At 40.5% G+C, this 26052-nt stretch overlaps 1 protein-coding gene across 3 annotated transcripts in view; it reads right to left on the minus strand.

Annotated features, from left to right (window-relative positions):
• Positions 1-26052, minus strand: part of sipa1l2 (signal induced proliferation associated 1 like 2) — a 511308-nt gene that overhangs the window by 183994 nt on the left and 301262 nt on the right. For all 3 annotated transcript variants that reach the window (XM_073056679.1, XM_073056680.1, XM_073056678.1), the window contains one exon: positions 13608-14184. In XM_073056679.1, the coding sequence (XP_072912780.1) occupies positions 13608-14184 (577 nt within the window). The remainder of the gene's footprint in view (positions 1-13607; positions 14185-26052) is intronic.

Genomic DNA, 26052 nt, shown 5'->3' on the forward strand with positions numbered 1-26052 from the left:
ACTTTGGCCAACTCCTCACTCATACCACTGTAATTTCCCTTACTCCACTGAAATACTGCTACATCAGACTTCACTTTCTCCCTATTAAATTTCAAGTTGAATTAAATCATATTATGATCACTTTGGTTCCTTTGGGAGGTTCCTTTGACCTCCCACATCATGAAGACCCTGGAGAGACTTGTTCTAGAGCAGCTCCGGCCTATGGTTAGGCCACACTTAGACCCCCTCCAGTTCGCCTACCAGCCCAGACTAGGAGTTGAGGATGCCATCATCTACCTGCTGAACCGTGTCTACGCCCACCTGGACAAGCCAGCGAACACTGTGAGGGTCATGTATTTTTACCTCTCCAGTGCGTTCAACACCATCCGCCCTGCTCTGCTGGGTGAGAAGCTGACAGTGATACAGGTGGATGCTCACCTGGTGTCATGGATTATTGATTACCTGACTGGCAGACCACAGTACGTGCGCTTGCAACACTGTGTGTCAGACAGAGTGGTCAGCAGCACTGGGGCTCCACAGGGGACTGTCCTGTCTCCCTTTCTCTTCGCCATCTACACCTCGGACTTCAAATACTGCACAGAGTCTTGCCATCTTCAGAAGTTTTCTGATGACTCTGCCATCGTTGGATGCATCAGCAAGGGAGATGAGGCTGAGTACGGGGCTACGGTGGGAAACTTTGTCACATGGTGTGAGCAGAATCATCTGCAGCTTAATGTGAAAAAGACTAAGGAGCTGGTGGTGGACCTGAAGAGGGCTAAGGCACCAGTGACCCCTGTTTCCATCCAAGGGGTTGGTGTGGACATGGTGGAGGATTACAAATACCTGGGGATACGAATTGACAATAAACCGTTCTGGTCAAAGAACACTGAGGCTGTCTACAAGGAGGGTCAGAGCCGTCTCTATTTCCTGAGGAGACTGAGGTCCTTTAACATCTGCCGGATGATGCTGAGGATGTTCTACGAGTCTGTGGTGGCCAGTGCTATCGTGTTTGCTGTTGTGTGCTGGGGCAGCAGGCTGAGGGTAGCAGACACCAACAGAATCAACAAACTCACTTGTAAGGCCAGTGATGTTGTGGGGGTGGAACTGGACTCTAAGCCGGTGGTGTCTGAAAAGAGGATGCTGTCCAAGTTGCATGCCATCTTGGACAATGTCTCCCATCCACTCCATAATGTACTGGTTAGGCACAGGAGTACATTCAGCCAGAGACTCATTCCACCGAGATGTAACACTGAGCGGCATAGGATGGCCTGTGGCCATCAAACTTTACAACTCCTCCCTCGGAGTGTCAGACACCCTGAGCCAATAGGCTGGTCCTGGACTTATTTCCACTTGGCATTATTTACTTATTATTATTTAATTATTTATGGTTTTATATTGCTATATTTCTACACTATTCTTGGTTGGTGCGACTGTAACGAAACCCAATTTTCCTCGGAATCAATAAATTATGTCTGTCTGTCTTTATCTTAAGCGCCCAGTGCAGTATAGCTGATCACCTAGAATGCTCATCAATAAACTGGCTTAAAAATCCATCTCAAAGGCATTCAACAAACTCCCTCTCTTGAGACCCATTACCAACCTGATTTTCCCAATCGACCTGCATGTTAAAATCTCCCATGACTATCATAATATTGCTCTTTTGACATGACTTCTTTATTTCCGTTATAACCTATGGTCCATATCCCAGCTACTGTTGGAAGGCTTATTTAAAGTTGACATCAGGGTCCCTTTACCCTTGCAGTTTCTTAAATCCACCCAAAAGGACTTAACATCTTCTGATCCGATGTTACACCTTTCTACTGATTTGATGCTATTCTTTACCAGCAGAGCCACAACACCCCCTCTGCCTACCTTCCTATCCCTCTGATACAACATGTAACCTTGGACATTCAGATCGCAACTACAACCGTCCTTCAGCCACAATTCAGTGATGGTCACAACATCATACCTGACAATTTGAAAAAGTGCAACAAGATCATCCACCTTATTTCTTACGTGCACTGCATTGAGATATAACATTCTGAGTACTGTATTTGCTACCCTTTTTGATTCTGCATCCCTAATGCACTGGCTACAATTTTGTCCCATCATCTGCCCACCCTTCCTGACTGTCTGACTGCAAATTATATTTGATTTTTACCATCCATTCTATCCTGTGACCTTTCACTCTGGTTCCCATCGCCCTGCCAAATTAGTTTAAACCCTCCCCAGCAGCTCTAACAAACCTGCTCAAGATGGGAAAAGATGAAATCTGAGGGGGAAAACTAGCCAATAATATAAAGCAAGATACTCAAAGTTCTTTCAGTTATATAAAGAATAAAATGGAGGCGAAGGTAGACATTGTACTACTGGAAAATGATGCTGGTGAGATTGTAATGGGGGACAAAGAAGTGGCAGATGAACTTAATGAGTACTTTGTATCAATCATCACTGTGGAAGACACTAGCAGTGTGCCAGAGGTCTGTGATTACCATTGCTATTTCAAACGAAGAAGTGCTACACCAGCTGAAAGGTCTTAAGGTGGATAAATCACCTGGACCAGGTGGACTACATTCCAGAGTCCTGAAAGAGGTTGCTGAAGAGATAGTGGATGCATTGGTCATTATCTTTTAAGAATCACTTGATTCTGGCTTGATCCCAGAGGACTGGAAAATGGCAAATGACACTCCACTCTTTAAGAAGGGAGGAATACAAAAGAGAGGAAACTATAGGCCAATTAGCCTAACCTCAGTGGTTGGGGAAAGTGTTGGGAGTCCATTACTAAGGATGAGGTTTCATGGTACTTGGAGATGAATGATAAAATAAGTTAAAGTCAGCACGGTGTCTGTAAAGGGAAATCTTGCCTGACAGATCTGCTGGAATTCTTCAAGGAAGTAACAAGCAGGGTGGATAAAGAAGAGGCAGTAGATGTCACTTCCTTAGATTTCAGAATGCATTTGATAAGGTGCCACACATATGGCTACTTAACAAGATAAAGTCCTATGGTGTTACAGTAAAGATACTGGCATGGATAGAGGAATGGCTGACAGGCAGGAGGGAGCAAGAGGGTTCGCTGCCAGTGACTAGTGGTGTTCCTCAGGGGTCAGTGTTGGGACCACTACCTTAAACATTGTTTCTCAATGATTTAAATAGTGCAATTGATGATTTTGTGGCAATGTTTGCGGATGATATGAGGATAGGTGGAGGGGTAGGTAGTGTGGAGGAAGCAATGTGACTGCAGCAGGACTTAGACAAATTGGAAGAATGGGCAAAAAAATGGCAGATGAAATACAGAGTTGAAAAATGTATGACACTGCATTTTAGTAAAAGGAGTATTAGTGCAGAGTATTATCTAAATGGTGAGAAAATTCAAACATCAGAGGTGCAAAGGGACTTAGGTGTCCTCTTGCAAGACTCCCAGAAGGTTAATTCACAGGTTGAGTCTGTTGGCATTTATTTCATGGGGGATAGAATATGAAAACAAGGAAGATGGAGAGCAGGCAAGGAATGATTGTGAGAGGGACAAAGAGAAAAAAGAGGAAAAAAGGGGTGGGGAATAATAAATAAATAACCCCATCCCTTATCTATCTATTTATTTATTTCCCCTCCCAACTTTTCTCTCTCTGCCCCTCTCACAATCACTCCTTGCCTGCTCTCCATCTTCCTCTGGTGCTCCCCTCCCCATTTCTTTCTCCCTAGGCCTCCTGTCCCATGATTCTCTCCCTTCTCCAGATCTGTATCCCTTTTGCCAATCAACTTTCCAGTTCTTAGCTTCATCCCAACCCCTCCTGTCTTCTCCTATCATTTCGGATCTCCCCTCCCCCTCTCAAATCTCTTACTATCTTTTCTTTCAGTCCTGACGAAGGGTCTCAGCCGAAACGTTGACTGTACTTCTTCCTGTAGATGCTGCCTGGCCTGCTGCATTCCACCAGCATTTTGTGTGTGTTGCTTAAATTTCCAGCATCTGCAGATTTTCTCGTGTTTGAGATAATGCTGAGCTTTACAAGACACTAGTCAGACCACACTGGAGTATTGTCAATACTTTTGGGCCCCATATCTCAGAAAGGATGTGTTGTCATTGGAGAGAATTCAGAGGAAGTTCACAAGGATGGTTCCAGGAATGAAGGGGTTATGTATGAAGAGCGCTTGGCAGCTTTGGGCCTATACTCACTGGAATTTGGAAAAATACATGGGGATCTCATTGAAACCTACCGAATATTGAAAAGACGAGATAAGATGGATGTGGAGAGGATGTTTCCAATGGTGGAGGTATCCAGAACTAGAGGGCACAGCCTCAAAATTGAGGGGTGACCTTTTAGAACAATAGTATGGAGGAAATATTTTAGCCAAAGAGCAGTGAATCTATGGAATGCTCTGCTACAGACTGTGATTGAGGCCAAGTCTGTGGGTATATTTAAAGTGCAAGTTGATAGATTCCTTGAATGGTTGGAGCATTAAGGGATATGGTGAGAGGGCATGTGTATGGGGTTGAATGGGATCTGGGATTAGCCATGATGAAATAACAGAGTGGATTTGATGGGCTGAATGGCTACATATTATGGTCTTATCAAACTAATTGGAAAAAGTGTTAAGCAACAAACTAAAAGGAAAAACAGTTAAGTCATTACTGAGCAGAGGTCTTAATGGTGATGAGTCAACAGAACAAGAGCTAATAAAATAATTAACCAAAATGAAATAAGAAACTAACAAAAAATTTCAAAATCAACATAGAAATTCTATTTTGAAAAAGAGGGTAGTCAGGAGTAACATGCAATCTTTAAAACTGTCAATGACAATGTTGCAAATTAAAATTAGGCTACAGTTGACATGTTAAGTTTATTTCAGTATTTACAGTGAGGTAGAGTACACCGATATGAACTAGTAAAGAAGCTTACTAATATTAATATTGCACAATAAAGGAAAATATAATGCAGTGAAGAGTGACACAAATCCAAGAAGAAGACAGCTCTTACCTCAGCATTGAAAATGACAGTTGAGAACGAGCTTTTTAAATAAACACTATTGGTGCCCTAATTATAAACTTCCACTGTTTTCTCAGTTCTGAATTTGGTCCTTTAGATGTAGAAAATTGTGTATGTCACTTAGCTATTTCAGAAAGAGGAACCAGGAAATTATAGATCAATTAGCCTAACATCTGTTGTTAAGAAATTACTAAAACTTATAATTAAGGAAAGAGTGACTGAACAAGTTGAAAATTTTCAATTAAGAGCCCTATTGAGTATATTCTGTTTGTTACCAACTGGTGGGAAGGATACAGAGGAATATATTTACTCAGCAATACAAGAACCATAGAGGAATGACATTTTCTATCCATTGAGGAAGCAGCATTGTTGGATATGCTTCTGGGATCTAACGTGGGGAACATTTGGGAACAATGGATTTAAATAAGCTGCAGAAAAGAAACACTAAATTAAAAGAAAATCTTTATTGGAGGTGTGCCAACTTCAGCAGACAGAAAATAATTTTGGGAAAAATAAATTGAAGTCTAACAAGGGGGAAACAGAAGACAGGTAATGTTACGTTTCGTAACTCCTAAACTAATTGAAAGGAAAACATGGTGGGGCTGGGATAAACTCCATTTTTATTTTAGTGAGACCAGCACTTATTTTTGTCTGTCTGACATGCTCTTTGTATAGTATGTGTCCTACTTTGTTGTATCTTCTTGTATTGGTCTCATGTATGTGAACACCTGCACAACAGTAACATAATTTATTTAGCCACGTAGGCCTCCATTTAGTCACTGCAATTTTGTTCATGCTCACTTTTATTCTTGACTGGAACTCAATTATGTTTCTGGCTGCTGTTTCCATTGATACAGCAATTTCAAGTTCTCTTTTAAACATGAGTTGCATTTCAGTTAGGAGCTGTTTTCGAATGCTTTCTTGTAAGTTCCCACAAACTAAATGATCTTTCAGTGCATCATTAAACCCATCTCTGAATTGACAATGCTCGGACAATCTCTTCAATTCAGCTCAAATGGACTCCCCTGCCTTTTGATTCCGCTTAAGAAACCTAAAGCTTTCTGCAGTCAACAATGGTTTTGATTCTAAATGTTCCTCCATTACATTCATGATATCAGCAAAGCTCATTTTGGCAGGCTTGGTTGCAGCTGTCAAGCTTCGAAGCAAGTTGTATGTTCTTCAACCAATTGCACTCAGTAAAACTGGCACTTGTTTCTCATTGGCTATTCTATTTACTTTAAAATACTGCTCAATTCACCCAGTATACATTACCCAATGTGCAATCAAATGAGTCTATCTTTCTGATGTAGCAGCTATTTCTGCTTTTTTTTTAAAAAATTGTGATGATTATCACCTGGTACTCACTGTTTATAAACCCATGAATTTGTACATTTTCTGCCCTTCTTAACTCAACCACCCCTCTCCCCTTCAGAGGAAAAAATGTGCTGCACTTTATTTTAAACTCAACTGTTTTTCTCCTTTTGCGAAGAAATTGAGCTGCATTTTTAAAAAAACTTGAATGTCTCGCTACTCTTCAACAGGTAGTATTAATGCTCCATTTTTACTTTACGAGGCATGCACTTATGACCTGGTGGTGTAATGACGTATGGCATTCACATACTTTTGCATGTAACATATAACCCATAATGAATTATGTAAGCAACAAAGAATGCTTAATTAAACAATATATTTACAATATTACTTAAATATTACTGAAATATTAAATACGCAATAGATAACATCAGGGAGTTGAGGGTAATGGCAACTGGCACAAAATTGAGGCTGAAAGTAAGCCAAAATAGTGGGCTATGTGAAGTGTTAGATTGATCTTTGAGTAGGTTAAATGGTTGGAACAACATAGTGGGTTGAAGGGCCTGTACTGTGTTATACAGTTCTATATCATATTTAATGATGCACAGTCTTGAAGGCCCAAGTGGCCTGCCTTTCAGCAAAATACATACTTCTGTCTCAATGCCACGTATTGCCCCAACTAATTTGAGGAGGAGGTCTTGACTGAATGAACAAAACCCGTCTACATCCCTAACCCAATGCTTCCTTTAAACACTTCATCTTTTTACTAATATCCTAAAATCTTCATTTTTTAAATCCCACCCAAATACAACTTTAAAGAAAGCTTTCATCAAAATATTTTCATGAATTTCCTCCCTCGGTATTGGAACTGAGTGACTTATCTCCATCTCAGATGTTCTCAGCACTAATTACTCCCATATTCTCTGAAAGATTTGCTGCATATTAATTCACAACCCATACACTTGGATTGGCTTTGCCCTTGACCATGCTATTCATGTGGTCTTGTCATTCTGTTTGTCAAAATCACACTGAGGTCTATGTTTGATCAACTCCCCCAGTTACTCTCCACCCATATCATTAATCCCCCTCCCAAACTTTAGTCTCATAGGGACTCCAAACTCACCCAATAAATGTCAAAATAGAGGGTCATCCTCCTCCTTATCTGTTACATTTACTGGGAACGTTGCAGGCAAAGGGCTTGAAGAATTGTTGAGACCATCCATCCCACAATCTCTTTGACCCACTACTGCCAGGAATGAGGTACAGGAGCATCAGGATTAGACTGCCAGACTGGGTAACAGCTTCTTCCCTCAGGCTGTTGGGCTAATGGATACCCTGCCTCCACCAAGGTCTTGTCACTTGGGCAGCAAGCTGTTTACTGTACTGGACTACTTGCATTTTGAATTGTATTTTATTAGCTTATTTATGGCAATAGTTTGGTTTTTGTGTTGTGTGTGTTAAATGTTTTATGGCTGCACCATAATCTAGATGAACATTGTTCCATTTGGTCTAAATTTGTACAATCACATGAGAATAAACTTGAAGCTACACTTGAATTAATGCTCACCTACAACCTATTTTGGCACAGGACTAACTGCAAAATAGATTTACCAAATTTACTAGACTCTAAGGGCTATTTTTTAAGGAGAAATCAGACAAATTTAATTTATATTCTTAGAAACTTTGATTTTAAGGGGAATAGCCACAGCGATGCTCTGCTCTAACTGCCTATTTGTATTTCCATTTCTCCTGACAATCATTTAGCTACTCTCCTCTTGCATCTTCAGGGTGACTACTTCCCTGTAACTCTGATTATCTGCTCAGTCTCCCTACTGTATGTATTTGTATATTTGCCCAAGTTGTCTTCTTTTGCACATTGATTGTTGGTCAGTCTTTATTTGTGTGTAGTTTTTCCAATGACACTATTGTATTTTTTTGTTCCACTGTGAATGCCTGCAAGAAGATGAATTTCAGGCAATTATGTGGTGACATACACATTCTTGATTATAATTTTTATTTTGAACTTTGAACATTTGAGATTGTCATGCTGATTAATTTTCTCTCCTGAGCTTTGGACAACAGATACCGTATTAGCCAAGTTTAAGTTATTCCACCCCCATTTCACCACTAAATCTCCTAGTCTAGAAAGCACATTAAAAAAAATCTCTCATATACAACTTCTAAATTCAACTATCAGCTGCATGGATAAATTCATCGACAAGTGTTGATGAACTGAACATGTTACCAACTATGTATTTTTAACACCTACCAATATAGATTGGGAGGGTGGTCGGGAGTTGTTACATTAAGTTATAACACTGAACACTTCATTAAGTATATATAAAAAATGACACAAATCAGGCATAATTTACAAGTACCAGCTTACCAAAAAAAAAACGTTAGGGTTGAGTGAAACAGTTCATTCATTCAGGCTTGTGGATTTCATGGATCAAGGCCAGGTCACTGCATCCGGGAACATACTTTCCATTTAGAACATTCAAACCATTCAAACTTGTTCAAATAAAACCCCTGTTACCTCACCTATGGAGATAGCACTAAAGCTTTAATGTTCCTGAATTTTTCTTGTAAAGAGATTCCCAAGCTGTGGGCCTAAGGTTACAAGAAACCTTGCTACTAGGGCAACTTTGTCCTACTTCGCCTTGTATTTATCTACGTATTCTGAACACACTGTTTTTCTACATGTACAAAGTGCATTAAAAGGATCCTTGTTCAGCCATTGCACTTGCTTACATCTTATTTCCTTCAATTTATAACTGAATTTTTTGCACTAGATTCTCAATGACTGGATGATTACATTTATTTTAACAAAACTCTAACTTTTGTTTAATATCATTTCCAGTACACAAGCATAAAGGAGGACAAAATAATTGTTACTCCAGATCTGATGCAGCACAAAAAACACAATAAGATAAAGAACACAATAATAATAAAAATATAAATACTTAAGATAGCCTACTGTATATAGATAGATTGATTGTAAAGTATGTGCATAAAGTGACGCTAGGCACAAGAGCATCTGTACATAAGATGACCCTGACAGGAAATTATGAAGTAGTGGTGATGGTGGGGTGTGTGCAGTTGGGTGGGCTAGTGGGTGGAGGTGTTGATCGGCCTTAGAGAAATAACTGTTTCTGAATCTGGTGGTCCAGGCAAAGATGCTACATATCTCTTCCCTGAAGGGAATGGGACAAACAGTCCATGAGCAGGATGGGAGGGATCCTTCATGATGTTACTAGTCTTTTATCCCTCAGGAATTTAATTCGTTTTCCACCCCCAATAAATGATGTTCATTATTCTTGTTTCTGCATCCTTCCACTGTCACAAACAGTACACAAACAGTTTGTGTAGCCGTCTCTACACAAACCTTTGTGATTCCCACAACTGAAGATTTTGATTCTTTGACTCACGTCTCTTTTCTACTTCCTTCTTTCCTACCATCAGCAGCTATTCCTCTAAACAGTCAAATCCTATTTTTCTGGATCTCCTTTCTTAAACATTCTGCTTCACTGCTTTCAATAAATGTACAAGTCTAAGCCTTTCACTAAGCTTTAATCACTTCCCTCAACATCTCTATCTCTGACTCAATTGACGCCTGCATTCCCTATATCCATCTGTGGTATGCTGTTTAATTTGAAGACATTTATATAAACGCAAGCTGTTGTTGTATGACATCCCAAGTATTAAGCTGCGACAGTTCCCCGAGAAAAGTGCATCACAACTGCTAATTGCAAGTAGCAAACCTGAAAATATAGAAGCCACTAAATCAATGATTGAGAGACAAGTTTCAGAAACACACCAATAGAACATTATACTGTGCAATGCCTCTAAGCAATCAGTATTCTGTGGAAAACCATTCAGTTCTTGAAAAATAAATGACTTGACATGTCAGTAAACAAACCAGAAGATCACTGCAGTGTTTCCTTCAATATGAAATGGCCAGACTGACTGGTAGTTATATACCGTATCTATTTCCCCAATGGTAATTAAATTCAAAACACCCCCAGATTCATTTGTGATGCACACAGATTCACCCATTAAGAGGATTCACAGCATCACGTCAATCTTTGGTGACCCAAGTCACAATGTCTGCAGAGGAACCTGTCAGAAACAATATTTCTTTAATGTGGATCTCATTTCCAGAATAGACAACAAAGAATCTGAATCTAGGGCAGAGACAAAAAGCACTTGCACATTTTAAAATATAAATGAGAAAGTTGTTAATTAGTAAGAAATACATTTTAAATAATAAAAGTAGATCAAAGCAAACTCTGAAATGATGCAAGCAGCCTTATCCAGGAAAGTGCCTTTACTGCATAATATTGTCAACATAACGCAAGTGTAAATAGAAAAAGCAATAATAGGATCCTTGTGATCCAAGCTAATATATCCTCATTTACATTTCTCTAAATTTTCATTACAGTGATTGATGATACTAAGGAGATGCTGTCCACACAAATCATCAAGCTATTTGATATCAGTGGAGGTACAAAACTTCATTCATCAACCAGAGCAAGAGCTAATAAAACTTGCAGCAAAATCAAGATAAAAAGCTTTGGGAAATTCCCCTTGGATATCTCAGAAGCAATCAAATTAATGACTGATATCAACTATCTATCATTCACTCTCTGTAAAAATAGAAGGTGCTGGGGAAGTTTCTTAAAGTGCTTCTTGCCAAACAATGAGCAGCTTTGAGCCTCTTATCTAGGAAAGGATGTGCCAGCATTGGAGAGGGTCCAGGGAGTTCATGAGAATGATCCCAAAAATGAAAGGGTTAATACATGAGAAGAGTTTGATGGTTCTGGACCTGTACCCGCTGGAGTTTAGATGAATGAGGGGGAAAGGATCTCATTAAAATCTATCAAATTTTGAAAGGCCTAGATATAGTCGATGCTTCCAGTACTGAGGAAGTCACTACATGACTGTATTTTCACCCACAGCTCAAATCTGCTAATTAAATTTGCTGACAATGCTACATTGATTGGCCTTATCTCAAACAATAATGAGGTGGCCTACAGGAAAGAAGTCATCTCTCTGACACAGTGGTGTCAAGAAAACAACCTCTCCTGCAATGTCGCAAAAACAAAGGAGCTGGTTGTGGATTACAGGAGGAATGGAAACAGGCAAACCCCTGTTGACATCAATGGATCTGGAGTTGAGAGGGTAAACAGCTTCAAGTTCCTGGGCATCCACATCATTGAGGACCTCACGTGGTCTGTACACACCAGCTGCGCGGTGAAAAAGGCACAACAGCACCTTTTTCACCTTAGATGGTTAAGGAAGTTTAGTATGGGCCCCTAGGTCCGAAGAACTTTCTACAGGGGCACAACTGAGAGCATCCTGACTGGCTGCATCACTGCCTGGTATGGGAACTGTACCTCCCATAATCACAGGACACTGCAGAGAGTAGTGCGGACAACCCAGCGCATCTGTAGTTATGAACTTCCCATGACTCAGGATATTTACAAGGACAGGTGTGTAAAAAAAAAGGCCCATTGGATCATTGGGGATTAAAACCAGGACCAACAGCCTCTGGGCAGCTTCCTCCACTAGACCATCAGACTGATGGACTCACGCTGATTTGAGTGTACTCTATATTACATTGACTGTTCTATTTATTATAAATAATTATAAATTACTATGATTGCACATGGCACATTTAGATAGATATACAACGTAAAGATTTTTACTCCTCATGTATGTGAAGGATGTAAGAAATCAAATCAGATCAATTCAATTCTAGGACCAGAGACAAAGCCTCAGGATAGAGGGACGTCCATTTACAACAGAGAGGAGGAAGAATTTCTTTGGCCAGAGAGTGGTGAATCTGTGGAATTCAATGCACAGACAGCTGCGTAGGCCAAGTCATTGTGTATATTAAAAGTAGAGGTTGATAGGTTCTTGATTCCTAAGGACATCAAAAATTACAGAGAGAACCAGGACAATGGGGTTGAGAGGGATAATAAATCATCTATGATGGAATAGTGGTGCAGAGTTAATAGTCCAAATGGCCTAATTCCATTCCCATATCTTTTGGTTTTAGTCAATAACTACTTTTTGAAAAAAAATTCTACTGCAATTTTCCCTTCCTACCTGGAATTTCTTTTTTTTTTAAAAAAAGGTCTAATGTAAGATTCAAAACAAAATTTTATATCTTTAAAACCTCATAAATATGACTGATTATTTCTACTGATTTGTTTTATTTTTGTCCATGTCCTAAAGTGATGATCTGTTGAAATGCACTTATTGAAAATTGGGTGACTCATAATAATTTGTAAGAAAACTGAATTGCAAACTCCAAAAGACATTCTGTACTCAAAACAGTTAATCTGCATGGCTTATTTTTGTTGTGTGATACTATTTCATCAATTCTCAGACGTGAACCATCAACAGCATAGTGCACCGTATTTCCCATTCAGAAGGCTTAAATGCTTGCTTTCAATAGCGTCTGGCAGCTTTTGCTCAGCTTTTCAGAAAATTATAGGAAAAGCTAGAGGCTAATTGGAAGAGAAGATAAATAAAGAGACAGCGACAAAAGAAAGAGGAAAGACAGCGTGATACATCTGTACAAGAATACTACAAAAATATTAAGGTTGAAGGCAAGTTTCACTACAACCATTTCCAGATAGTTCAAAAACACTTTGGAAAAACATTTACCTATATCCTTGGTGCGATAATTTTTTTTCAAAGGATCATACAGCACTGAAACAGGCCCTTCAGCCCATACAGTCCATGCAAAACTATTATTCTGCCCTGTCCCATCGACCTGCATCTGGATCATAGCCCCCTATACCTGTCCTAACCACATACAAGCTTCTCTTAAATCTCATACCTGAAACAATGACACTAATATTTGTAATAGCTAAGCTAATCAATATATTGCAAAAGCAGTTAGAAACAGGAGACAGAAGATTGTGGAATGATGCATATATTGCTATTGGCATTTGCAATTTTTGGCTGATTGTAATTAACATGAACACTGGTAGTATTTATGACTCGAACACAAAAAAGGGGTGATGAGAAAAATAATACAATCTATTGAGCAAAAACCTGTCTCTTCCATTGAAGTGTATATTCTTTCACTGAAAATATTTGAAGCTAGAAACTATATGTTGGTCCAAAGAAAATTTGTTAAATCAACAATTTTCCCAAAATAAATTAATTACTGCAAATTATTTCAACATTTTAGACTGAATCTTATTTTAGTATTAAAAGACTATAAGGCACCAAACCTTTTCCAGAATATGTATCCAAACTTATCACATAAGAGAAAATCATAATAAATTTAGCAGATGGTATTAAAAGCATTCATCTTACCTCAAGCCTCTGTACTGTTTCCCTGATGTCATCTGCACAGTTTTCCATGGCAGACAGCAGGATGCATTCTCCTCTTTCATAAAAGATCTTTATAGTCATTAATCCAGAGGTCCAGCCAATTACATCCCTGCATGAGCAATTAAACACTACATTTTTGGAGTCTTGCTCTACAAGCACAATGAATTCATTGGAGATTCCAAGAAGACATTCAATATCACTAGATTGGCCAAAGTCCCGAGCAATAACGTTCCACACAATGGCTCCAAAGCTGTACAGCTGCGCATCCTTCCGGGGCTTTGTCTTCTCCTTCTTCTTTGCCCCAAGTGTAATGAAGCTGAATTTCACAGAAGAGTCAACTGTAGCTGTAGTTACAAAGTTTTCTGCCAAATCCTTCAAATACTCCTGCCTTGTTCTGGTGGCCATTGCCCGGAACTTCTCTGATTTGTGTGCTGCATTTTCTGCATTGATAACTTTGGCAAGTAGGAAGTCCCTGAACACTGCTGATTTGGGAAAGGTGACTCCTTTGGGAATGGGTGGGCCAAATGGTGGTACATCTTTAGACCTGGAGACAGCCACACTGTGTGTGGTTAAACAGACAGTACATCAGATTTGTAGTCACAGTTTCAAAATACAGGAAGTACAGTTTGATTTTATCAAGGAAAACATGAGTAGAGAAAATACATACAACTGTCATAATACCAAGTCTATATAAACCCAAGTTTCAATGCTAAGAATATCAGGGGGTAAACAATTTGTAAATAAATTTTTTGTTCTGGAATGCTGGTCTCCACATTCCACAAATTCCAAGCAAAGTTAATTAGATTTGGATCAGCTAACACTTTCTAATTACTAGTGACAAGAAGATTTTGAAACTATCATACATGGCTAAACAAATTCTGAAAATAGCATTAATTGATACATTTGATGCATATACTGATCTTTTACTTTTATTAATACATTCATAGCTTCTCAAGTGTTTTCTTCCCCTTCTTTAGTTAACAGCTGGAGATTTCATGCCATATTTTAGTGCATCTACTTAGCCCTTTCCCTTAAAGCAGCTGAAAAGTAATCAATTGTTCTTCAATTTAATTTTCCTTCATCATTACTCATTCAACAGTGGGTAAAGTTTTTCTCTTAGCTGTACTATATGTGAATGAATAATACTGAATAATATGGTTAATATCAAGTAATTGTGGACCAAGAAGGGCAAGTCAAGGGAACACACAGCAGTCCTCATTGGGAAATCAGAAGTGGACAGAGTGAGCAGTTTCATGTTCCTGGGTGTCATTAACTCTGATACAATTACAAAGATTCAGCAACTATATTTCATCTGGGATATCAGGAGAATTGGGATGTCAACAAAGGCACCAGCAGATTTCTCAGCCGATGTATCATGGAGAATATAACAACTGGTTACTTCATTGTCTGGTACGGAGGGGCCACTGCACAGGATCAGAAAAAGTTGCATAAAGCTGTAAACTCAGTCAGATGCATCATGAGCACTAACCTACCCAGCATCTAGGACTCTTTTAAAAGGTTGCCAAAGGTGCATCTGCTAAATACTGACTTGAAGGGGGTGAATATTTATGCAGTCAATTATTTTGTGGTTAATATTTGTAATTAAGATCATTTTGTAGAGATCTGTTTTCACTTTGCCACTAAAGTTTTTTTCTGTTAATCAATGTCAAACAAAGCCAAATTAAATCAATTAATTCAATGTCGTAAAACAAGAAAAGGAGGGGGTGAATACTTTTTAAAGGGACTGTACTTTTTGTAATTTATAGCTTTTATTATGTATTGCAAAACAAAAATTTTTATGACATATGCTGGTGATATTAAATCTGATTCTAATTTGCTTCATCAGTATTGTAATTCAAACATATAAAAAGAAATCTCGTAATGGTTCTTTGCACTTGGAGACGTACAATTCACTGATCTGGCAGAATCCTTGATTAGCATTTTCTGTGATTATCATTGAAAGACTGGCACATTTGATAACTAGTTTTATGAACCACTTCTCACCTTTAATATTATTAATATTCTATATGCTGTGACATTATTTTGATTTTCTGGATTAATATGTAGGCCCACAGGGCTCTGGCCTGTGACCCTGCTAATTAGGGACTCATTAGGAAAGAGCAGCTTTAGCTGAGAAATGCTGAAGAGGAACCTCTTTTTGGTTTTTGGGTCCAACTCTCCTATTTGTACTTCTTACACTGATCCTCAGGTTCAATCCTGTCTCCACTTCCTCTTAATAATCTCACCAATGAAATGGGTAACATCTGAGGAGTCTTTGATGGCTCTGTATCTGTAATTGCTTGGGTTTAGAAGAACAAGAAGAGATCTCATTGAAACCTACCAAATGCTGAAAGGTCTGGATAGAGTGGATGTTGGAGAAAATGTTTCCAATAGTGGGAGAGCCTAAGACCAGAATACAAAGACATCCCTTTAGAACAGAGCTGAGGAGGAATTTCTTCAGCTGGAGGGTAATGAATCTGTGTACGACTAAAACAGAGGTTGATAAGTTTTGATTGGTAAAGGCAGGGTCAAAGGTTATGAGGAGAGTGGTGTTGAGTGGGAAAATGAATCAGCCATGATCGAATGGCATAACAGACTTGATGGGCTGAATAGCCTAATTCTGCTTTTATCTCTCATGATGTCATTGAGGATACAAGTCTTTGATCCCTATCTATAACAAATGGTGTCAGGATTCAGTCTCCATACCTGCCCACTTTTATTTATTAATTTTATTTTCTTTCTATTGGCAGGTAACAGTGAATCTCACCATCAACATCTGCCTTTTATAATGTAAAACTCGTGCCGCACTGCCCACAATAGCACAAACATTCCTGAATTTGAACAGAAGAGGCCTGGAAGGTGCCCACCCAATCTCCACCCTTATCCTAGTGCAGAGGTCAACTTCCAAACATGCACACATGTACAGGTGCACCCCCGCTTTACGAATGATCGCTTTATGCCACTTCGCTTTCACAAAAGACCTACATTAGTAACTTGTTTTTGCATTACAAAGAGGATTTTCGCTGTTACGAAAATTTTTCCCATATAATGATTCCTCGCTTTACACCATTTTGGCTTAAGAAAGGTTTCATAGGAACACTCTACCTTTTGGGGGGGGGGGGGGAAACGCCTATGTTGAGGTCAATCTCTGTGATTGGAGTAATCTTTGTTCTGGAATGTATGGAACACAGGTTTAACAGTTTACCATTTACTTATCATGTCAATTAGTTCCACTCCATCAAACCTTTTTGAAAATTAGATACAATACTGCAATAACAGTAAAGTTCTCAGCCTGTGACGCCAGTATGCTTTGAAATTAGGTCCTTTGTGGAGCTCTCAGAACTTCTATGCCAATACACAGGATCCAGATAAGTTTCTGAGGAATTTTTCACAGCATTGGAGTATTGTGTACAGTTCTGATCACCTACCTACAGGAAAGGTATCAATAAGATTGAAAGAGCACAGAGGAATATTTTCAAGATTGTAGCCAGGACTTGAGGATCTGAGTTATAGGAAAAAGGTTGAAGGTTAGAACTTTATTTCTCAGAGCCTAGGAGAATGAGGGGAGATTTGATACAGGTATACAAAATTATGAGAGGTAAAGATAGGAGAAAAGTAATCAGGCTTTTTTCAACTGAGGTTGGATGAGATTAGAACTGACTCGTGTTAAGGTTGGAAGTTGAAATATTTAAGCGAAACGTGACAGGGAACTGCTACACTTAGAGAGTGGTGAAAGTGTGTAATGAACCTCCAGTGGAAGTAATGGTTTGATTTCAACATTTAAGAGAAGCTTGGATAAATACATGGATGGGAAGGGTACAGATTACTATAGTCCAATTACAGGTCATTGGGACCAGGCAGAATAATAGTTCAGCATGAACTGGATGGACTGAAGGGCCTGTTCCTGTGCTATAGTGCTCTATAGCTCCATCTCTCGAATGATGAAATTAAAGATTTTGCAAGCTCAGAAAGATCTTGCAATGTGGTTAATGCTGCACTTTGCGCTTGCTGGGTGTTGCTGCATGAAGATTACGTCTCTGGATTGGAACCTATTTACACTGCAATTCTCAGGTTGGAGGAGAAACACCTCATATTCTATCTAAGTAGCCTCCAACCTGATGGCGCGAACTTCAATTTCTCTTTCCTGTAGCAATTTTAACCCTCCTCCTTACCTGTTCATCCATTCCCCACACTGTCCTCTTATCTCCTCCCTGGTGCCCCTTCTCTTTCACTTTCTCCCATATAACACTCTCCTCTCCTGTCAGATTCCTTCTTTTCCTCAACATTGCATAAATGCAGTACACAAAATAAGGTAGATGATCTTGTAGCACAGTTAGAAGTTGGCAGGTATGATGTTGTGGGCACCACTAAATCATGGCTGAAAGAAAATTAGGAGATGTTGGGAGCTTAACATCCAAGGATGCACATTGTATTGAAAGGACAGTCAGGAAGGCAGAGGGGGCAGCATGGCTCTTTTGGTAAAAAATTACATTAAATCCTTAGAAAGAGGTGACATAGAATTGGGTGATGTTGTATCCTTGTGGATAGAGTGAAGAAACTGCAACTGATGGGAATTTTATGAAGACCTTTAAACAGTAGTCAGGATAACGAGTACAAACTACTAGGGGAGATAGAAAGCGCATGTCAAAAGTCAATGTTTCAATAGTCATAGGAGGCTTCAATATGCAGATACATTAGGAATATCAGATTGGTGCTGGATGCCAAAAGAGAGAATTTATACAATGTCCACAAGATAGCTTTTTAGAGCAGTTTGTGGTTGAAACTACTAGGGGAAAAGCTATTCTGAATTGGGTGTTAGGTAATAAACTGGATTTGACTAGTGAGTTTAGGGTAAAGAAATCCCTGTGAGGCAGTGATCTATTAGAATTCACCCTACTATTTGAGAAAGAGAAGCTAAAGTCAGATATATCAGTATTATAGTAGAGTAAAGGGAATTATAGAGGCATGACAGAGGAGATGACCAAAGTTGATTGGAAGGGATCACGAGTAGGGATGACGACAGAACTGCAATGGCAGGAGTCTCTGGGAGCAATTCAAAATGTGCAGGATAGATACATCACAAAGAAGAAGTAATATTCTAAAGGAAGGATGACATAACTGTGGATGAAAAGGGAAGTGAAAGACAACATAAAAGCAAAAGAGAGGGCATATAATAGAGCAAGCATTAGTGGGAAGCAGGGGATAGGTAAATTTTTAAAAAACAGCAGAAGACAACTTAAAAAGTCCAAAGGAGGAAATAGATAAAATATGAAGGTAAGTGAGCCAATAATATCAAAGAGGATATCAAAAGATTTTTCAGATATATAAAGAATAAAATAGAAGTGGGAGTAGATATCGGACCACTGGAAAATGATGCTGGAGAGGTAGTAATGGGGAACAAGGAAATGGCCAGTGAACTGAGTAAGAATTTTGCATCAGTCTAAACTGTGGAAGACACTTGTAATATGCTGGAAGTTCAAGAGTGTCAGGGAGAAGTTGCTATTACTAGGGAGAAGGGTGACTGGGAAACTCAGAAGTCTGAAGCTAGGTAAATCACCTGGACCAGATAGACAACAACCCTGGGTCTGAATGAGGTAGCAGAAGAAATTGTGGAGGCATTAGTAATGATTTTTCAAGAATCAATTGATTTTGGCATGGTTCTGGAAGACTGGAAGATTGCAAATGTCACTCCAGTCTTCAAGAACGGAGGAAGGCAGAACAAAGGAAATTTATAGGCCAGTTAGACTGACCTCAGTGGCTGGTTGATTGTAAAGGATGAGGTCTCAGGGTACTCAGAGGCACAGGATAAAAAAAGGCCAAAGTCAGCATTGTTTCCTTAAGGTAAAACCTTGACTGACAAATCTGTTTGAATTCTTTCAGGAAATAACAAGCAGGATAGACAAAGGAGAATTGGTGAATGTTATGAACTCAGATTTTCAGAAGGCCTTTGGCAAGGAGCCACACATAAGGCTGCTTAACAAGATGGTAATACAGGAAAGATGTGATATTACAGGAAAGATACTAGTATGGGTAGAAGATTCGTTAATTGGCATGACACAAAGAGTGGGAATAAAGGGAGCCTTTTCTGGTTGGTTGCTGATGACAGGAGTTGGTGTTGGGACCACTTATTTTTTATACTTCATGTCAATAACAGTTGATGAAATTGATGGCTTTGTGGCCAAGTTTGCATATGATAAGAAGATAAAGGACGGGGCAGGAAACAGGGAGCCTGCAGAAGGACTTGGACAGATTAGGAGAATGGGTAAAGAAGTGGCAAGTGGAATACAATGTCAGGAAGTATATGGTCATGCACTTTGCTACAAGGAATAAAAGTGTAGACTATTTTCTAAATGGGAAGAAATTCAAAAATCTAAGGTGCAAAGGGACTTGGGAGTCCTCATGCAGGATTCCATAATGGTTAACTTGCAGGTTGAGTCAGTGGTGAGGAACACAAATACAATGTTAGCTTTCATTTTGAAAAGACTAGAATGTAAAGTCAAGGATGTAATGCTGGGGCTTTAGAAGGCACTAGTGAGGCCTCTCTTGGAGTTTTGGGCCCCTTACCTTAGAGACATTGGAGAGGGTTCAGAGAAGGGTCACGAGAATGAAATGATTATCATATGAGGAGCATTTGATGTCTCTGGGCTGGTATTCATTGGAATTTGGAAGCATGAGAAAGCAATTTCATTAAAACCTATTGAATTTTGAGAGCCCTAAATAGAATTGATGTGGGATGGATGTAGGGGAGTCTAGGATAAAAGGGCATTGTCTCAGAATAGATGAGCATTTAGAATGGAGATGAGGAGGAATTTCTTTAGCTAGAGGGTAGTGAATCTGTGGAATTTGTTGCTACAGGTGGACATGGAGGCCCGGGTGTTTAGGTGTCTTTAAGGCAGAGGTTGATAGGTTCTTGATTATTTAGGGCATGAAAGGTTACAGACACAAGGCAGAGAATGGGGTTGAGAGGGGCACTAATCCAGCCACCGTGGAATGGTGGCCCAGCAACGATAGGCTGAATGGTCTAATTCTGCTACTATGGTTTATAGAAACATAGAAAACCTACAGCACAATACAGGCCCTTCGGCCCACAAGGTTGTGCCGAACGTGTCCCTACCCTAGAATTTACTAGGCTTACCTATAACCCTCTATTTTTCTAAGCTCCATGCACCTATCCAAAAGTCCCTTAAGAGACCCTATCGTATCCACCTCCATCACCTTTGCCAGCAGCCCATTCCACGCACTCACCACTCCCTGACTAAAAAACTTACCCCTGACATCTCCTCTGTACCTACTCCCCACCACCTTAAACCTGTGTCCTCTTGTGGCAACCATTTCAGCCCTGGGATAAAGCCTCTGACTATCAACATGATCAATGCCTCTCAACATCTTATACACCTCAATCAGGTCACCTCTCATTCTCTGTCGCTTAAAGGAGAAAAGGCCGAGTTCACTCAACCTATCCTCATAAGGCAAGCTCTCCAATCCAGGCAACATCCTTGTAAATCTCCTCTGCACCCTTTCACATGGCTTTCACATCCTTCCGGTAGTGAGCCGACCAAAACCGAGCACAGTACTCCAAGTGGGGTCTAACCAGGGTCCTAGATAGCTGCAATATTACCTCTCAGCTCCTAAATTCAATTCCATGATTGATAAAAGCCAATACGCCGCATGCCTTCTTAACCACAGAGTCAACCTGTGTAGCTGGTTTGAGCATCCTATTGACTCGGACCCCAAGATCCCTCTGATCCTCCACACTGCCAAAAGAGTCTTACCATTAATACTATATTCTGCCATCATATTTGACCTTCCAAACAGAACCACTTCCCACTTATCTGGGTTGAACTCCATCTGCCACTTCTCAGCCCAGTTTTGCATCCTATCAATGTCCTGCTGTAACCTCTGACAGCCCTCCACACTATCCACAACACCTCCAACCTTTGTGTCATCAGCAAACTTTCTAATCCATCCCTCCATTTCCTCATCCAAGTCATTTATAAAAATCACGAAGAGTAAGGGTCCCAGAACAGATCCCTGAGGCACTCCACTGGTCACCGACGTCCATGCAGAATATGACTCGTCTACAACCACTCTTTGCCTTCTGTGGGCAAGCCAGTTCTGGATCCACAAAGCAATGTCCCCTTGGATCCCATGCCTCCTTACTTTCTCAATAAGCCTTGCATGGGGTACCTTATCAAATGCTTTGCTGAAATCCATATACACTACATCTACTGCTCTTCCTTCATCAATATCTTTAGTCACATCCTCAAAAAATTCAATCAGGCTCATAAGGCACAACCTGCCCTTGACAAAGTAATGCTGACTATTCCTAATCATAGTATACCTCTCCAAATGTTCATAAATCCTGCCTTTCAGGATCTTCTCCATCAACTTACCAACCACTGAAGAAAGACTCACTGGTCTATAATTTCATGGTCTATCTCTACTCCCTTTCTTGAATAAAGGAAGGACATTTGCAACCCTCCAATCCTCTGGAACCTCTCCCGTCCCTATTGATGATGCAAAGATCATCGCTAGAGACTCAGCAATCTCCTCCCTCACCTCCCATAGCAGCCTGGGGTACATCTCATCCAGGCCCGGTGACTTATCCAACTTGATGCTTTTCAAAAGCTCCAGCACATCTTCTTTCTTAATATCTACATCCTCAAGTTTTATGGTCTTCTCCAGCTCTTTGCCTTTGCTATCAATCACTCCCTTCATCCCCCATCCACTGTTTCACCTATCATCTTCTTGCTTGTCCTCATTCCCCTCCCCTATCTTCTTATTCTGGCGTCCTTCCCCTTTCTTTCTAGTCCTGATAAAGGGTCTCAGCCTGAAATGTCGACTGTTTTTTCATTTCCATAGATGCTGCCTGACCTGCTGAGTTCCTCCAGCATTTTGTGTGTGCTGCAGCAGGAAACATCTCCATAGTCACTGCTATAGTCTTTCAATTACTCTTTCCACTTGCTTTAAATCAATGGCTTTTATTTCTGATGGAATTTGCTGCAGGGCACATGAATCATGAGTAGGATACAACTCAGAAAATTAATTTTGGCACCTTGATCAAATTGATTATTATAGATACATGCAATGCCCTATAGATTGGTAAGTTGAACTTGTACTTAGCTCCCTATTGTCCTCTGCACTATCTATAACACAATTGTGAATTTAGATTAGGCTTATGATTCTATGCATGCAAGACCATACTCTCTGGTAAATTCATTAATCTGGGGTTCCATTGTTTTAGAGGTGACAGAGCAGGAGGGATTATAGGAGGAATGGAGGTGTTACTAGTCAGGGAAAATATCACGTTAGTGCTCAGTCAAAACAGACTGGAGAACTCATCTAACATAACCATATAACAATTACAGCACAGAAACAGGCCATCTCGGCCCTTCTAATCTGTGCTGAACGCTTATTCTCACCTAGTCCCACTGACCCACACTCAGCCCATAATCCTCCATTCCTTTCCTGTCCATATACCTATCCAATTTTACTTTAAATGTCAATACCGAACCTGCCTCTATCACTTCTACTGGAAGTGGTAGTAGTACTGAATGTGGCGTTATGGGTGCAACTGAGGAATAAGAAAGGTATGACCATGTTAGTGGGGCTACATTCCAGACCACCCAACAATCTACGGTATTTAGAGAAACAAATTTGTAAAGAGATAGCAGACTGCTGCAAGAAACGTAGTAGTAGGTGATTTTAACTTTCCACATATTGACTCAAACTCCTATACTGTAAAAGGACTAGATGAGACAGAGTTAGTCAAATGTGTTCAGGAAAATTTCCTTAATCAGTACATAGAAGTCCCAATGAGAGTGTGCGATACTTGATCTGTTATTAGGGAATGAGACGGCAGGTGACAGAAGTTTGTGTATAGGATCACTTTGCATCTAGTGATCATAATACCATTAGTTTCAAAATAAATATGGAAAAAGATAGGTATAACAGGTTTCAAATGATATCGAGGCCTTTCATAAAGGAAAAAAGGAGGTGCATATCAGGTATAGGCAAGTAGGAACACATGAGGTACATATGGAGTATAAGAAATGCAAGAGAACACACAAGAAAGAAATAGGAGGGTTAAAAGAAAGCATAACGTTGCCTTAGTAGACAAGGCGAAGGAGAAGCCTAAGCCCCTCAGCCAAGTTTCAATCTCCCTCCTGTATGCTGATTCACTACCCCCTTTAATATAGCCCTTGACAATGATGTTATCAACTAACACATATGGTGTTGGAACTGTACTTAGCCACACAGTGTGGGGCAAAGCAGCAGTGAGGTCATGGACCTTATACATAATACAAATGAGGAGATATTTGCTGTCTTGAGGCAGGGTGGATAAATCCTCAGAGCCTCATTAGGTGTTTCCTTGGACCCTGTGGAAGGCAAATGCAGAAACGCAGGGGCCCTAGCAGAGGTATTCAAATCATCCTTAGTGACAGGTGAGGTACTGGAGGACTGGAGGGTAGCAAATGTTGTTCTGCTGTTTCAGAAAGGCTCTAAAAATAAACCAGGAAATTATAGGCCGGTGAGCCTGACATCAGCAATGGAAAAGTTATTGGAAAAAATGTTTTTTTTAAATCGCAGCAAGAGGCAGAGAGGGAAGAGGTAAAAGAAGCTCAGAGAGAAGCTTTCTTTTTAAACTGATCGCGGCAAAGAGGCTAGACTGTGCAGGCGCATGATGTAGCACGCTAAAGGTTTAAAAAGGAGAGGAGGTTTTCAACGGTTATTTAAATCGCAGCAAGAGGTGGAGAGGGAAGAGGTAAAAGAAGCTCAGTGAGAAGCTGTTTTTTTTAACTGATCGCGGCAAAGAGGCTAGACTGCACAGGCGTGTGACGTAGTGTGCCAAAGGTTTAAAAAGAAAGACCGCCATATACATCGGCCATCGTCGGAGTGGACTGAGGCAGAGTGGGTTGGCTTTGGCGAGAACAGGCAGAGGCGAGGTTTGAACAGGGCACGACTGTTCAAGCGCGTGAAAGTCAGTCTCTGAGATCAGTGGGGGAATTTAAATAGCGAGCAGAAGCTGAGTACGAGCTTCACTCCAGGTGAGGTAAGGCCAGGTAAGTTCCTTTAATTAATCTAATTAGTTTAGGAGTAGGTAAGGGAGGAAGCAGTTAGGGCAGTTGAGTGCTCCGTTTGCAGTATGTGGGAAGTCAGGGCGAGCACAGCTGTCCCTGATGACTACACCTGTAAAAGGTGCATCCAGCTGCAGCTCCTGACAAACCGTGTTAGGGAACTGGAGCTGGAGCTGGATGAACTTCGGATCGTTCAGGAGGCAGAGGCAGAAATAGACAGGAGTTTCAGGGAGATAGTCACCCCTAGGAGTCAGGTAGTTGGGTGACTGTCAGGAGAGGGAAGGGGAATAGACAGGAAGAGCATAGCACCCCTGGGGCCGTTCCCATCAACAATGTATACCGTTTTGGATACTGTTGGTGGGGACAACCTACCAGGGACAAGTTGCAGTGGTTGCGTCTCTGGCACTGAGACTGGACCCTCAGCTCAGAAGGGAAGGAGGGAAAAGAGGAGAGCAGTAGTGATAGGGGATTCGATAGATAGGGGGACAGATGGGAGGTTCTGTGGAAGAGATCGAGAATCCCGGATGGTCTGTTGCCTCCCTGGTGCCAGGGTCCGCGATATCTCGGATTGAGTTCTCGGTATTCTCAAGAGGGAGGGTGAGCAGCTGGATATCGTGGTCCATGTAGGGACCAATGACGTGTGTAGGAAGAGTGAGGAGGTCCTGAAAGGTGAGTTTAGGGAGCTAGGTGGAGGACAGGACCTCCAGGAAAGCAATCTCAGGATTGCTACCAGAGCCACGTGCAGGTGGGTTTAGAAATAGTAAGATAGCGCAGATCAACACGTGGCTGAAGACATGGTGCAGGTGGGAGGGCTTCAGATTTATAGATAATTGGGCAGTTTTCCAGGGAAGGTGGGACCTGTTCCGGCGGGACGGTTTACATCTGAACTGGAGGGGGACAAATATTCTTGCAGGTAGGATTGCTAGAGAGGCTCCAGTGGATTTAAACTAGATATGAGGGGGGAGGGGAACCAGAGTGTAGGAACAGATGTATGGGAGAAGGAAGAAAAAGAAAACAGTAAAGTTCTTTGTACTGTTAGAGATAAACAGAGAGGAAGAGGTGGAGAATTTCTTAAGTGCAGTTATTTTAATGCTAGGAGCATTGTAAGAAAGGTGGATGAGCTTAGAGCATGGATTGATACCTGGAAATATGATGTTGTAGCTATTAGTGAAACATGGTTGCAAGAGGGGTGTGATTGGCAACTAAATATTCCTGGATTTCATTGCTTCAGGTGTGATAGAATCAGAGGGACAAGAGGAGGAGATGTTGCGTTGCTTGTCAGAGAAAATATTACAGCGGTGCTCTGGCAGGATAGATTAGAGGTCTCGTCTAGGGAGACTATTTGGATG

This window comes from Hemitrygon akajei, chromosome 9 (genome assembly GCF_048418815.1).
Source record: "Hemitrygon akajei chromosome 9, sHemAka1.3, whole genome shotgun sequence".
In the NCBI taxonomy this organism is placed as follows: domain Eukaryota; kingdom Metazoa; phylum Chordata; class Chondrichthyes; order Myliobatiformes; family Dasyatidae; genus Hemitrygon; species Hemitrygon akajei.